Consider the following 15,894-nt stretch of genomic DNA (forward strand, 5'->3'; position numbering starts at 1 on the left):
CTTATTTAATTGTTGTCTTGCTTGGTTGTTTATGGCCCTTTTGGTCCGCTATTTCTCCTCATTGTGGATTATAGAGATGGTGTTTCTCCTCATTTCTTTCCCCAAGCAGTAAGACTGAGAGGCAGTGTTTAATAAATAGTTGCATCAGTTCAGTTCACCCAGGACTGATCTCCTTTAGGATGGACTGTTTGGATCTCCTTGCAGTCCATGGGACTCTCAAGAGTCTTCTCCAACACCACAGTTCAAAAGCATCAATTCTTTGGCACTCCGATTTCTTTATAGTCCAACTCTCACATCCATACATGACCACTGGAAAAACCATAGACTTGACTAGATGGATCTTTGTTGGCAAAGTAATGTCTCTGCTTTTTAATATGCTGTCTAGATTGGTCATAACTTTTCTCCCAAGGACCAAGCCTTTTCTAATTTCATGGCTGCAGTCACCATCTGAAGTGATTTTGGAGTCCCAAAAAGTAAAGTCAGCCACTGTTTCCACTGTTTGCCTATCTATTTGCCATGAAATGATGGGACTGGATGCCATGATCTCAGTTTTCTGAATGTGGAGCTTTAAGCCAACTTTCTTACTCTCCTCTTTCAACTTCATCAAGAGCCTCCTTACTTTTTCTTCACTTTCTGCCATAAGGGTGGTGTCATCTGCATATCTGAGGTTATTGATATTTCTCCCAGAAATCTTGATTCCAGCTTGTGCTTCATCAAGCCCAGCGTTTCTCATGATGTACCCTGCATATCAGTTAAATAAGCACAGTGACAATATGCAGTCTTGACACACTCCTTTTCCTATTTGGAACCAGTCTGTTTTTCCATGTCCAGTTCTAACTGTTGCTTCCTGACCTGCATACAGATTTCTCAAGAGGCAGGTCAGGTGGTCTGTTATTCCCATCTCTTTCAGAATTTTCCACAGTTTATTGTGATCCACATAGTGAAAGGCTTTGGCATAGTCAATAAAGCAGAAATGGATGTTTTCTGGAACTCTCTTGTTTTTTTGATGATCCAGCGGATATTGGCAATTTGATATCTGGTTCCTCTGCATTTTCTAAAACCAGCTTGAACATCTGGAAGTTCATGGTTCACATTTTGCTGAAGCCTGGCTTGGAGAATTTTGAGCATTACTTTGCTAGAATGTAATGAACGCAATTCTGCAGTAATTTGAGCATGAAACACAAGGCATTATCCATTTTTAAAATGGATTGCCGTACAAAGTCTCCTAATTGGTCTTTCTGCATCTCCCTGTCTACCTGCCCCAACTCCAGACTTAACTGTGATTCTAGTTTACTTTTCTTAATGACACCCCTGACCCTGTAATCCTTGCGTGCTAGCAGGCTACAGTGTGTGTCTGGATAGGACTAGAAGGTCTCCAGTTATAGGAATGCCTTTGGGCCTCAGCTGCACAGGCATGTGCAGTGTCCCAGTAGGGAGGCTTGAGGGGTGAAGGGCCAGTATTTTGTTTGCTCTCCCATCCTCCCAACTGTTGACATCAGCACTGCCTGTCCTCACTTATTCTTTACTGAAAAAAAAAAAAAAAGGCAGCCTAACAGTCCCAGTGTAATTAGTTTACTCCCACGGACTGAGCTACTTTTCTAAAATGAAAATCTTTCAGGCACATGATAGATGTTGCTCAATATTTGCTGAACACATTAACACAAAGTTCTCTGTCTCAATTCCTTGGCCTGCAAGGCATTTGGGGCCCCTTTGGGGCCTCCAAGGTGGAGGTTACTGCCTATGTGAACAGGAAAGAGCCTGAAGGATTCACATTTCATATGGGGACTCTGGGCCCCTGTGTTGTGAGCATATGTCCACTGGAGGCTCTGGGTGACCCCCCTTCCTCTGTTCACTATGGAAACCAGTGCCAGGACAGGCCTCTCCTATTCCTGAGTCTGCCAAGAACAGCCTATTCCACAGCTGTGTAATCTGTTCCATATTACAGAGTTTGAATAACTCACCAGCAGAACTGTCCACATCAGAATATTTTAGGTTATAACTTTCCCACATACTTCTTGCATCCATGGAACTTCTATTTATATAATCCTGATTTAAAGAGTGGCCCTTCATGAGTCTTATGGGGGGAGATATTTTTCAGTCTTCAGGCTTTTTGATTCTAAGCTGCTGGATCTGAGAGAACTCATTGTCCACATTGAATAGGGCCAGCCCTGGAGATGTTCAGTGATCCCAATTAATCTTTATTGGCAAAGCATCACTGGAACTCCAGACCCAAATCTTGACCTGTGAATTAAAGAAGTTGTCAATGCCTCAGGAGTACTGACTTCCTTTTCTATTCACAGTTGTCACCTGCCTTTTTATCTTATTGTTCTGAAAGTCTGCATCTCTGAGTTATGAGGAGGCATCTTATCATGTTGCTATTCTCAAGCTGTTAAGCTACTGACCACTGCCATGACATAACTACAGGTGCACTCTCTCTACTTAAAGGATATTTCAATCTGTACTTTTTCGCATTCCATCTCCATGGATTTTCTTTTTTGTTGGAAAATGGAACCTTTACCACAAAACTATTCTTGGAAGAAAATATCCTGTTACCAGGTGTACAGTTGGGCTTCAAGGGTAAGCAGCACTAGAGGTTTACTATGTACTTAGTTTCAAATTTGGCATCAGTTCCAAAGCTTTAAACCTTCTGAGTATAATCCCTCATAGTGGTTCTAGTCCACAGACTCTGGGATAGTATTAAACAACCCTCCCAATAGAAGAGAGATGTGGAGTGAGCTATGGCAGGTGTGTCTTCCACTCATCATGGGAAATGTCACCAAAATGAAGACCAGTGTGGCTCAGGTAGCATTTGAAACACATGCAGTTCTCCTGGTCAAAGATCTGTTATGCCACAGCAAAAGAAGCTTTTATAATTTTAAAATTGTTGTGCTTTTATACTTGTTTATATAATTGCTTTCCTACTTTTCCTATGTAAGTGTTAACTGTTGTGCTCAAGCTTGTAATTTAATTTCATTAATCCATTAAATCTAGGAGGGTGAAATACGAGGATGTAATTTTATTAATCCCACAATACCAAAAAATATGGTCCATGGCCAAAGCTGAGCTGAGATTTAAATAACAGCCTCAAACATTTTCATTATTAAAAATAACTTAAATGAATGCAATCACTAAACCAAACAGAAACAAATAAGTATCCAAATGAAATAAAAAAGAAAAAAAATAGTGGAAATAAACTGCAAGAAATGAGGATTATTTTAAGAAGAATGGGAGCAATCAATCAATTTAAGCCATTCTTACATAATGATAATTGAAAACACTAATATAGCTGATACTACTCTGTAAGGAATATTTAAAAAATAGAAATCTATAAATTAAAGAGAAGAAAATGATGAATAAGAAAAATTCCAGATGAGATATGTCTAAATGATCTGTAGGAATTATCCTTGTGAAATAAGAGATTAAGGGGTGCTATTGGACTGAGGTCAAATTGGTCCTCTTAAAAGTGATATAAGCATGAAAATCCAAAGATAAAAACAGCTAAGGGAAAAACCCTTTGAAGTCAATCTACTTGACTAAAATGAGAAATGAGAAAGGGGTACAAGCTAATAAAGAGAGGATTCTAGAAATGTCAAAGCAATATTGTAATATGAGTTAGGTTTCGAGTGACAATAGCCAGACTCACTGAGGGCATATGTAAGAAGCTGCCGGCTTGAGGAAACCCAGGTATGGCTGAGAGACCACATTGGCTTATACAAGGCATGTTGATTAGCAGCAGGAACATTGGATCCAGAGGTTTCTGTGCACAATTTTTTTAAAGGATGCATCTCTGGGACTGTCAACTTTGTTTTTGTTGACAGTCCCAAACAAAACTGCAGATTTGGTTTCTAAATTTGAAAATTGAAATACAACCACCAAGTATTACATCTCAAATCACTTGTTATCTGGGAAAGTTTAGGAGATCTAGGTCAATTTAAAAAAGGAAAAAAAGAGGGGGGGGAATCTTGGGAGAGATTTGCATGTGATACTATTTAGTATCTGTGGAAGATGGGAATGTTGTGCTGTAAGAAGGCAAAGTTTCCACAGGAAGAAAAGTAGAGGTTGAAACAGTCATAAAGAGAAGGAAGGTCCTGGAAAAACAGGTGGAAAGACATAATATGAGTCTATGCTAATATAATTTCTGTGTGAGGGGATTCTAATGAAACAAAATTTACATCAAAATTACCCAGTGGAATTGAAAAACCAAAATCAATGACCATTAGAATACTAACAAAATCGTTAGTATATTGCCTTCAAGAGAACTTCGATCACACTCGGATTGACTACATTCTGCATTTCTTGTTTATAACTCTTTCATGTGGTAGGAAATCAATGAATTTTCGTTGTTTTCTTCAGAATTCCAATTTGTCCGATTAGTCCTCCTGGTGGCTCAGAGGGTAAAGTGTCTGTCTGCAATGCGGGAGACCTGGGTTCGATCACTGGGTCAGGAAGATCCCCCAGAGAAGGAAATGGCAACCCACTCCAATATTTTTGCCTGGAAAAGCCCATGGACGTAGGAGCCTGGTAGGCTATAGCCCATGGGATCGCAAAGAGTCGGACTCCACTTAGCGACTTCTCTTTTTCAGAGTTGACATATTTTCTTGGGCAATCCTAACTGTTCTCTCAGTTTAAATTCTCACACTGATCTGAAACCTAGTTGACACACCAGCCTAGTTCTTGCTCTCGGATTGATCTCTAACTTGATTTTGGATGTACCTAATCAAATGTTTCCTAAGAAAGTCAGCTTCAGCATCTCAGAAGCTTAAATTGCCATCTGTCCCTTAAACTTACTCCTTCTCCAGTGCTCACCCATCTCCCTCCCCTCCTCCTCAAGAACTCCTCCTTAGCCCTAACAGGACGCCTGGGGAGGGGGAGTGATCATTGAGGCCCATATTCTAGCGGACCCTCTATGCTTACTGGGGGCCTCCTAGCCCCCTCCTGCAGCCCACCAGGAGCCCCGCCCGCCAACGCGACTGCCTGGCCCCAGGCGCGCGGACGCGCAGGCGCATTGGCCCGGCCCGCCGCCGCCCCGCCCTGCCTGGCCTCTGCGGAAGGCGCCGGGCGCAGCAATGCGCACTTCCTCTCCAGGAGTCGCGGAGGGAAAGCAGACTCGAAGAGCTCTTGGACTCTGCGGCCCTGCTCTTGCGAGACCGAACCGATATGTCCGAACAAAGTAAGGATGTGTGCAACCCCAACTTTGCAGCCGAGGCCTCCAACTCTGAGGTGCACAGCAGCCCCGGCATTCCCGGGGAGCCCTCTTCTCCAGGGTCTCAGGCCGCGACCCTCACTGAGTCGGAGAGCCCTCCCTTAAGCCCGCCTGATGCCCCTCTGGTCTCGCTGCCTCCCCAGGCTCCAGGCGAAGAGGGAGACCCGAAGGCCCTGCAGCAGGCCGCTGAGGAAGGCCGTCCCCACCAGGCCCCGAGCACAACTCAGCTCAGCCCGGCGCCCCCGGCCCCGGCCCAGCTGGTGCAGAAGGCACACGAGCTCATGTGGTACGTGCTGGTCAAGGACCAGAAGAGGATGATCATCTGGTTTCCAGACATGGTGAAGGATGTCATCGGCAGTTACAAGAAGTGGTGCAGAAGCATCCTTCGGCGCACCAGCCTCATCCTCGCACGCGTGTTCGGGCTGCACCTGAGGCTGACCAGCCTGCACACCATGGAGTTTTCGCTGGTCAAAGCTCTGGAGCCAGAGGAGTTGGACAGGGTCGCTCTGAGCAACCGCATGCCGATGACAGGCCTCCTGCTGATGATCCTGAGCCTCATTTACGTGAAGGGTCGCGGCGCTCGAGAGAGTGCAGTCTGGAACGTGCTGCGCATCTTGGGGCTGAGGCCTTGGAAGAAACACTCCACGTTCGGAGACGTGAGAAAGCTTATCACCGAGGAGTTCGTCCAGCAGAACTACCTGAAGTACCAGCGCGTCCCCCATGTCGAGCCCCCTGAGTACGAGTTCTTCTGGGGCTCCCGTGCCAGCCGCGAAATCACCAAGATGCAGATCATGGAGTTCCTGGCCAGGGTCTTTAAGAAAACCCCCCAGGCCTGGCCTTCCCGCTACAGGGAGGCTCTGGAAGAGGCTAGAGCCCTGCGGGCGGCCCACCCCACTGCCCACTGCCCCCGCAACAGTGTCTCAGAGGACTAGCAAGGTCTGGAGGCAAATGGAAGTTTTCTGCCCCTCACCAGGGTGGAGGAGGGGTGGGAGTGTGGGACATTAGAGTATTCAGGATCTACAGTGCAGTATTTCACGTGTAACTTTTAAGTTTTCCGTACAGTGCTTTTATACCTCTTAATGCAATGTTGTGTTCATTTCAGTAATATTAGTGTGTAGGATTCATGCATGGTTGTTTGTAAGTAAGCTCAGTTGGTGCTTTCGCTTTTGTGCTACCTTTCTTGAATTTTTTGTACCAGAGATGTGCTAAACTTATGAAATACACTGAGACATTTTCCATATTCTTTTACGTGTGACAGAGGCTGTGTATTGGGGTAGATTGGTCTTGGAGAGTTTGGAAAAACTCCCCAGAAAAGCTGGCCTAAGCAAGAGAAAAGTTGACCCCTGTCTTTGTGCTCTGCCTGGGCACAAGAAACATCCCTGTGGAGTTTGGTAATGTGGACTGAAACAGACTCAATGTGGGCACACTTTACTAAACACAGATACAACCTCACCATGAGTAAAGTTTAAACATTAAAGATTCTTGTGATACAGTCATTCATGGAAAAAGTGTACTTTATCTTCTTAACAGAATATTATGGGTTGGGAATGGGAATTACAAAGTATACAGATAAAACTATTTCATCTAATAGGATGGGGACGTGGCTCATAAATTTGTGAAGTGCATAGTTTTATTTTCAGAAAGGAATTCACAAGTTCATATCAAAGCTTTGACAAGTAGAGAGAAGTGCAAAAACCAACAAAGGGATCATAATAACATCACATAGAAATAACAAATGTTGATATTTAGAGTAATTGCCTCTCTTACATTTTCCATATTTTCTAAAAAATAATAGCTGTCTTTTGTGGGCACTAAGAGAGGCATTGTACTAAACCCTGTACATATATTTTCTCTCTTTAATCCTCACAATAGCCTTGTGAAGCAGGCACCATGGAGGAAATACAGGAATAAAGCAGATAATTAACTTTCCCTGGATCATAAAGGCTTCCTGGGAGGAGAGGCTTGGTTTTAGGGTTTGGACCCAGACTGAATAGGCCCAGAGCCCATACTTTTACCCACCTGCCTCCAGCTGCCCCCCTGACTCCTGCATTTTAGATTATGCCTTTAAAAAGTTCCATATTAGTGTCTGTAGTTCTCATGTTATAGCCTGTACTTTTAGCTCCCTACTCTCAACACACACACAGCTAAGGATTATTACTGATGAATCCTCAACATTAATTTTTTAGGGGGATTAAGTCATATTCTGTACAAATCAAGAAACTTCATTTTGGAGAGATTAATGGACCTAACCAAGTCCTGTTCCTACTTAGCAGTGAACCCAAGATTTGAAGCTTGGTCTTTTCTGAAGGACTGTGCTGATGGAGCTGACTGACCAGTGGTCTGGAGGAACACATATGGGACACCTTGGAGAGGGATGTGGGGTTGGGGTGGGAAGGTCACCTATTGGGGTGTCTCCAAAATTGCCATGGGCCACTAAGCAACCACTCAGAGGGTGGGATGTGGTCAGGGAGGGGCAGTGTCTGAGGATAAATCTCATTATGAAGCTTAAACCTGCAAGGGGGAGAGAGAGAAATAGGATTTAATAAGACCAAAAATCCTTCAAACATCAGAACATTGAAAAAGATCATTTGGTTAAAGCCAGACCCTTTTCTGGGGAAGATGGAAAATGAGGGGAACACATAGGTGACATCACCACCTAAAGAAGTAATCAGAGTTGTATTTGTGTGAGAGAATTACTATCTGAATTGGGAACTAGGATTCCCAGCACTTAAATAACATTACTTAACAGGCAGGTGCTGGTGCTAAAGTGCTGAAGAAGCCTCCCATGTCCTGAGACGAAGTTTATCCCTTTTAGTGAATGTCCTGTAAGGTCTCTTGTGGGGAGTAGTGGGTATTTTTGCAATAACTTTGGCAAGTGTGCCCTGGCTTTGATGCTACCTCTTAAACTCTGAGCCAAAGCTAATTCAGACATTTTAAAACTGTTAAAAAAAATTACCTCCCTCTCAACCCAAAACTTCCTGCAGAAACAAAACAAACCTGCCCCTTTAAATGTAAAAGTCTCCCCTGCTAACCTGGGGTGCTGGACACTTTCTCTAATGCCCTAATTCTGCTTGAAGCAACTGTTTAACTCCTGAACACTTCTTTCATCAAACCCAGAAGTCACTGGCCATGCAGTCCTTTTACTTCCCAGTGTTTGTATTTGCTTTCCTTTTTGCCGGAAGAGACTGGGAGAACCACCCCAGAGCTTCTCCCAAGTTTCCTGACACAGGCACATCACCTGTGCTGTAGAGGACCAAATCTTGAGAGGACAGGATCATGAGAAATGAGAAGCTGACCCCAGCAAGCTGACCCCATGTGGGCAGGGCTTCTCAGCTCCTATGCAGGGCTTGGAGACAGCCAGACCCTGAGGGAGAGGCTTCCCAGATGCAGGACAGAGCTAATTCACGACACCAGGTCCTGCATGGGGAGTAGCTTGGGGCACAGGCAAGGAACATCCAGTATCTTTCTTGGATTTTCATGCTGGGCTCAACTGAAAGTTGGGGGATTCGTCAGGTGTATTCCAGAAGGCTTATCTACAAGGTGCTGCGAGAGCTCCTTCGGAATGCAGTCTGCAGACCCTGGATGTTCCAGCCAAGATGACAGTGTGGTGAAGCCCAGACTCCTGCTGCTGGGAAAGAGTTTCTAATTCCCTGTAACATCTGATGCTTTATCAGACTGTTTTGCCAACAAGAACCTCACTTTTTTACAGACACCCGCATGCATATTTCACTATAATTAACTTCACTTAATTAAAGTCGTGGAGGGGAAAAAGGACCTGTGTAAACTGAATGCAATTAGCTTCCAATTAAAATTATTTTAAAAAATAAAGGCTTTACATAAGTAAAAAAAAAAAATGTAATGCCATCTCATATAAGGTATTTTGAAAGCAAAATAAATGACTTTTGTAGTAGCATTATAAAAAAAGAAAAGATATTTTTTTTTTGAAAAGATATGTTTTAAATGAACTTCTTATGCAGGTATATATTTCCTCTACTTTAAAAGTCATCTATAGCCTGCTCCACTTGAGTTTTACCTGAGCAGCTCATGAGCATCATTTCCAGTGGGAGTACGGTCTGGCCTTGAAAGTACAGTCATGTTCTCCTAGTATTACTTCCAATAGCATCCTAAACTGTTCATTCAAACTGTTTATAAGTAAGTTTGTTTTTCTTTTCCTGGGATGTACGATGTTGTTCTTGTTCAGTTGCCCAGTCATGTCCAGCTCTCTGTGACCCCATGGACTGCAGCATGCCAGGCCTCCTTGTCCCTCACCATCTCCCAGGATTTTCCCACGTTCATGTTCATTGTATCAGTGATGCCATCCAGCCATCTCATCCTCTGATGCCCTCTTCTCCTTCTGCCCTTAAATCTTTCCAAGCATCAGGGTCTTTTCCAATGAGTTGGCTGCTCACATCAGATGATGAAAATACTGGAATTTCAGCTTCAGCATCAGTCCTTCCAATGAATATTCAGGGTTTATTTCCTTTAAGATTGACTGGTTTTATCTTGCTGTCCAAAGGACTTTCAGGAGTCTTCTCCAGCACCACAGTTTAAAGGCATCAATTCTTTGGTGTTCCACCTTCTTTATGGTCCAGCTGTCATAACTGTACATGACCACTAGGAAGACCATAGCCTTGACTATATGAACCTTTGTTGCAGAGTGATGTTCTTGGTTTTCAATTCACTGTCTAGGTTTGTCATAGCTTTCCTGATAAAAAGCAATCATCTTCTGATTTCATGACTCCAGTCACCATCCACAGTGATTTTAGAGCCAAAGAAGAGGAAGTGCTTCCATCTTTCCCCTTCTATTTGCCATAAAGTAATGGGGCTGGATACCATGATCTTAGGGTTTATATATATATCATGGTATCCATGATCCAATATATATATATATACATATATATATGTGTATATATGTATATATATATATATACACATATATATATGTATATATATATATACACTGTTTTAAACCAGAATTTTCATTCTCCTCCTTAACCCTCATCAAGAGGTTCTTTAGTTCCTCTTCAAAATGCCTAACTGCCTCTCTCATTTTCACCATTTCCTTGATGCCTAATTTAGGGAGTGTCATACTTACATGCAGGCTTTCCAGGTGGTCCTAGTGGTAAAAAACCCACCTCCCAATGCAGGACATGCAAGAAACACAGGTTTGATCCCTGGGTGGAAAAGATACTCTGGAGGAGGGCATAACAACACACTCCAGGGTTCTTGCCTAGACAATCCCATGGACAGAAGAGCCTGGTGGGCTATAGTCCATTGGGTTGCAAGGAGTCTGATACAACTGAAGTGATTTAGCATGCACACGAACATACGCACATGAAGTTTTCCCAAGTGGTGTGGGATAGATCTGCCTGCCAATGCAAGAGGCTCCGGAGACGAATTTATAATCCCTGGGCCAGGAAGATTCACTGGAATAGGAAATGGCAACCCACTCCAGTATTTTTGCCTGAAAAATTCCATGGACAGAGGAGCCTGGTGGGCTGCAGCTCATGGCCAGAACTGAGTACACATTCATATATGCACATGCTTGATAAGTATTTATTATATGAGTTAAGAAACTCAAAATATAATAAAAGACATACTCCACCACATGGCAAAAACAAAAGGAAGCATAGCAAATAATGACCAATCACTCTGAAGTAGAGGAAACATGGACAAGTTGAAATTAATGAAATTTAAAAATACAAAAAAATAGTATAAATATATTTTTTCAGGTTAGTTCTGTAAATACACCAAGAAAATGGGCAAATATCTATCAGGTTTTTATTTATTTATTTTTATTACATATACCATTGTACTGGTTTTAGGTATGCAACATAATTATTTGATGTATAGATTTATACTGCAATGATTGCAACAGTAAGTTTAGTGAGGATTCACCATTGCACATTGTTAACAATTTTTTTTGTCTCATGATTAGAACTTTTAAAATCTACTATTTGCAACTTTCAAATATACAATACAGTATTGTTAACTATAGGCATCATATACATATTACATCCCCAAGACTTATTCAGTACAAAGTCGTGTTTGTTTTTAAGGAAAAAAGATAAATAAATAATTTTTACTAGGTAAATGAGCTAATGACACAGTTTAGTGCTTCAAATGTGACACAAATAGCAAGTGAAAAAATGATAAAAATAATGTCCAAACACACATTGTTAAATCCAGATACTCTTTTGTGTGCTAACTGATCAAAGATATAATGATAATATACATGTTTCAATGCCATTCTCTCATATCATCCCACCCTCACCTTCTAACACATAGTCCAAATGCCTGTTCTTTACATCTGTGTCTCTTTTGGTATCTTGCATATAGGGTCATCATTATCATGTGTCTAAACTCCATATATATGCGTTAATATACTGTATTAGTATTTCTCTTTCTGGCTTACTTCACTCTGTGAGGGATGGGATGGGGAGGGAGGTGGGAGGGGGGGTTCAGGATAATGAGGCACATGTACACCCATGGCCGACTCATGTCAATGTATGGCAAAAACCACCACAATATTGTAAAATAATTAGCCTCCAATTTAGATAAATAAATTAATTTAAAAAAAGATGAAAGCCACCATCCTGTACTACCAAGGGTGATTAAAAATTGGCATTCTGATCCCCTCCTAGAGCTATGAGAATAAGTATTGTTGACCCCTGAACAACTTGGGGGTTACATTAGGGCATACGGGGTGCTGACCCAGTTATAGTCCACTGGAGAATAAATTTACAGTCAACCTTCTTATCTCCAATCCCCCATGTGTGCAGTCAGCTAACCACAGATCCTGTAGTAAGCACTTACTGATAAAAAAAAAAAAAAAAAAAATCTGCCTGTAAATGGACCCACTCAACTCAAACATGTGTTGTTTTAGTGAACTGTACATGCATTCTTAATTTATGCACTAATTTGTAGTGTGTGTTGAGCACTTAATACGTTGCATTTGCAGTGTTAGCTTTCAGTGCTTGAAAGAAGCAGATGAATAATAAGAATTAAACTTTAGGACAGTGAGTGCCCCTCCAGAAGTATGGAGGCTTAGAAGGCTGAAAACGGTTCATCCAACTCTGACTTTCCTCAGAAAGTGACATATAAATATACATCTATAAGATAAGCAAGAATTAGCCACATAAAAGTGGTTTGGGAAGGGTAGTCAAGGATAGATTTGTGAGAAGGAACAGTTCTGTGAACACACACACAAGCATGTAAGACTATGAAGTTTCTGAAAATCTACTAAGAAGAAGACAGGAAATAAATGTCTGAATGGGCTGGAAGATAAACATTGGATAAGGAGAAGGAAAATATTGTGCTGAAGATATATTTGATGCCCTGAAAATGTGAGTCATATTTTAATCCTATGACAGCTCAACAGTGTTAGAAGGAATTGTCCTGAAAGTAGGCCTTCTTTTGAGTAAGTATCTTCCTTTGTTTCCTGATTGTTATTCAAGGGTCTAAAACATCCATTTTTATCTCTTAATTTACCTTATTATTATTTCTTTCACCTGCCAGGAACTCTTACTATAGCTATATTATGCATATTTCAATGTCTAAAGAGTGTCACGTGTTCCCTTACTAACTGTACATGTATAGTCCTTGTTGTTGTTGAACTTCAACTAGAAGTCTACATAGTGCTGTGTTTGAATACACATTAGTGAATTAGACAAAACGGATCCCTGGTCTCAAGGATTTTACTGAGACTCACAGTGCAGATAGAGCACAATAAAAAGGTAAACAAACAAATGAACCATTAAATACAAATCACATATTTGGATAAGATAATGAGATAAATGACTCGGTCATAATAATAAAGAATGGTGGGGGAGATCAGCTGAGATAAGATTCTTAGAAAAGAGTTTTCTGAAAAGGTGACACTTCACGGAATTTTTGAAGGATTAGGAGAGATCTGGCAAAAAGCAGAGGGAATGTGAATCTAGGCAGAGAAAATAACCATACGTGAAAGCCCAGAGTTAATTAAGTGAGTTTTCTGGTTTGCTTTATCGCCAGACACAGCATAACAGATGAGCGAGGCAACATGCAACCCACAACACTCTTCTGGTTTGTCTCTGCAACAGAGGCAGCACAAGCTGAATATGTGATTTCTCAGCCTGCTGGTGCTGCTGTAGTCAACATAGAAGAAATACCTAAGTTTTCCCTTCCCACATCTATTTACTCTTTCTAAGAACAGAGAAAGAATATTAGGAGCTATTGCAGCTCCTGTGATGACGAGAATTAAAAGAGGCAAATCAAAGCGATGTTAAGCTTGATGTCTTCAAATCACTGAACAATTATCAACAGTCACCTAATTATCTGTGTATTCATTTTCCCCCAGATTTACCAATATATAATTGACCTAGCATTGTGTAAGTTTAAGGTGTACAATGTGTTGATTTGTTACATTTATAGATTGCAAAATGTCTGCTAAGTCACTTCACTCGTATCTGACTTTTTGCAACCCTATGGACTGTAGGCTGCCAGGCTCCTCTGTCCATGGGCTTCTCTAGGCAAGAATACTAGAGTGGGTTGCCCTGTACTTCTCCAGGGAGCCTTCCTGACCCAGGGATTGAACCCACGTCTCTTAGGTCTCCTGTATTGGCAGCAAGTTCTTTACCACTAGTACCACCTGGGAAGATTGTAAAATGATCACTACCAATATGTTACCTTGCAATTCCAGCATGTCACATAATTATCGTATTTTTTTGTGTGATGAGTACCTCCTGTTTATTAGACCCCCAGAATTTATTTGTCTTATATTTGTAAGTCTGTGCACTTTAACCAACATCATCTGATCACCCTCACTTCCACCCCTGCCCCTAATAACCACCACACTACTCTGTCTCTGTGACTTTGGCTCTTCATGTGATTCTAAGTGTAAAGTCATGTTGTACAATATTTGTATTTATCTACCTGACTTATTTCACTCAGTATATGCCCTCTGGTTTCATCCATGCTGTTGCAAATAGCAGAATTCCCTTCTTTATCGTGATTGTATATCACACTTTTGGGAAGATGGCTTCCCAGGTGGCACTAGTGGTGAATAATCCACCTGCTAATGTAGGAGCTGCAAGAGTTGGGTTTGATTTCTGCGTCAGGAAGATTCCTTAGAGAAGGAAATGGCAATACACTCTAATGTCTTAGCCTGGAAAATTCCATGGACAAAGGAGCCTGGAGGGCTGCAGTCCATGGGATCGCAAAAAAATCAGACACAACTAAGTGACTGAGCATGCACACGTGCACACACACACACATACACAAATATGTTTGTTTATTAATAGATAAAGAATGTGTGGTATATTTAATTATTAAAGTCAGCTTATTTTTAAGTCAGTGTTGCCATTTGATTAAAAAATCATGCTAATAATGGTAACACATTCTAGGGGTTTAAAAAAGGACAGATAATTAGGACAGAATGTGGCTATAGCCCAGCACTTACAGGCAATGATAGATTCGCAAATTGTATTAAAGAGTAAATGGTTGTGCTAGTGATAAAGAACCCACCTGCCAATGGAGGACACATAAAATATGTGGGTTCAATCCCTGGGTTGGGAATATCCCCTGCAGGAGGTCATGGCAACTCATTCCAGTATTCTTGCCTGGAGAATCCCTGGACAGAGGGGCCTGGTGGTGCACAGTCTTTATGGTCGCAGTCAGACATAACTGAAGTGACTTAACACACACACACACAAACAAAGACGGAATTCCCTGGTTGTCCAGTGATTAAGAATTTGCCTTCCAATGTAGGAGACATGTATCAGAAAACTAAGATCCCACATGCCACAGGGCAACTAAGCACCATGTTGCACAACTAAAGAAGCCTGCATACCACAACTAGAGAAGCCTGCACACAACAGGGAAGAGCTTTCATGCCACAGTGAAGATCCAACACAGTCAAAATAAATAAATAAATAAATAAAAAACAGAGAGGGAGAATAAATAGAAATTACAAAGGATTTGGGACTGATTTGAAATTATATTTTTAAAATACTACTCTAGCTATTGTATTCAGAATAACTTGGGAGGAGATAGAATCAAAATTAGGACTACATTAAGAGATGAGGATGATGTATAAAAAGATAGACTGTGTTTCTTTTTTGGACATAGGGTTGCAGATACCTTTTTGAGAGTATTGTGATTTAGTGAGATAAGGTTTAGTGAGATGAGGAGAACAGGTTTGGGGAAAAAGTCACAAGAGAATTCTAGGACATATCTTAAGAAACTTGTAGACAGTTAATAAAGATGTGTAACTTAAGAGAATGAATCACAGCCCTGCGTTGAAGCAGTATATTTATCCAGAGAGAAAGTGTAAAGTAAAGAGTGTGTCCATGATTGTATTCTGGGAAACTGAAACATTTCCATGTCTAGAAGGAAGACCTGGTGAAGTGATTCCAAGGAGTAATTAGGTGAGAGACAGAAAAACCAAGAGAATGTTTGATAATATAAATTAAAATAATGGCCTTCTGAGCTGGAGGAATTGGCCAGTGATGTCAAATGCTGTTGAGATATCAAAAGCACTTGAGTGTGTGTGTGCGTGTGTGTCTGTGTGTGGAGGAAGGGTGTTATACATCAGTAGGAACAATGATTATTAGAGCTAAGGTAATGAGGATTAAGTTCAGAGGCATATAGTGCACTAAGCATTAGCTCAGGTGAGAGGTGATGTTGACCCTACCAAGGGAATGAATGGTGAA

General features: G+C 41.5%; 1 protein-coding gene across 1 annotated transcript; it reads left to right on the plus strand.

Annotated features, from left to right (window-relative positions):
• The first annotated feature begins 5,037 nt into the window (after positions 1-5,037).
• LOC104984044 (necdin) lies at positions 5,038-6,699 on the plus strand. The gene has a single exon (XM_010833637.1). It carries the CDS (start codon positions 5,158-5,160, stop codon positions 6,133-6,135), a length of 978 nt encoding a protein of 325 aa, XP_010831939.1. The 5' UTR covers positions 5,038-5,157; the 3' UTR covers positions 6,136-6,699.
• Positions 6,700-15,894: the final 9,195 nt, after the last annotated feature.

Source organism: Bison bison, unplaced genomic scaffold, assembly GCF_000754665.1.
Source record: "Bison bison bison isolate TAMUID 2011002044 unplaced genomic scaffold, Bison_UMD1.0 scf7180017863821, whole genome shotgun sequence".
NCBI classification, from domain to species: domain Eukaryota; kingdom Metazoa; phylum Chordata; class Mammalia; order Artiodactyla; family Bovidae; genus Bison; species Bison bison.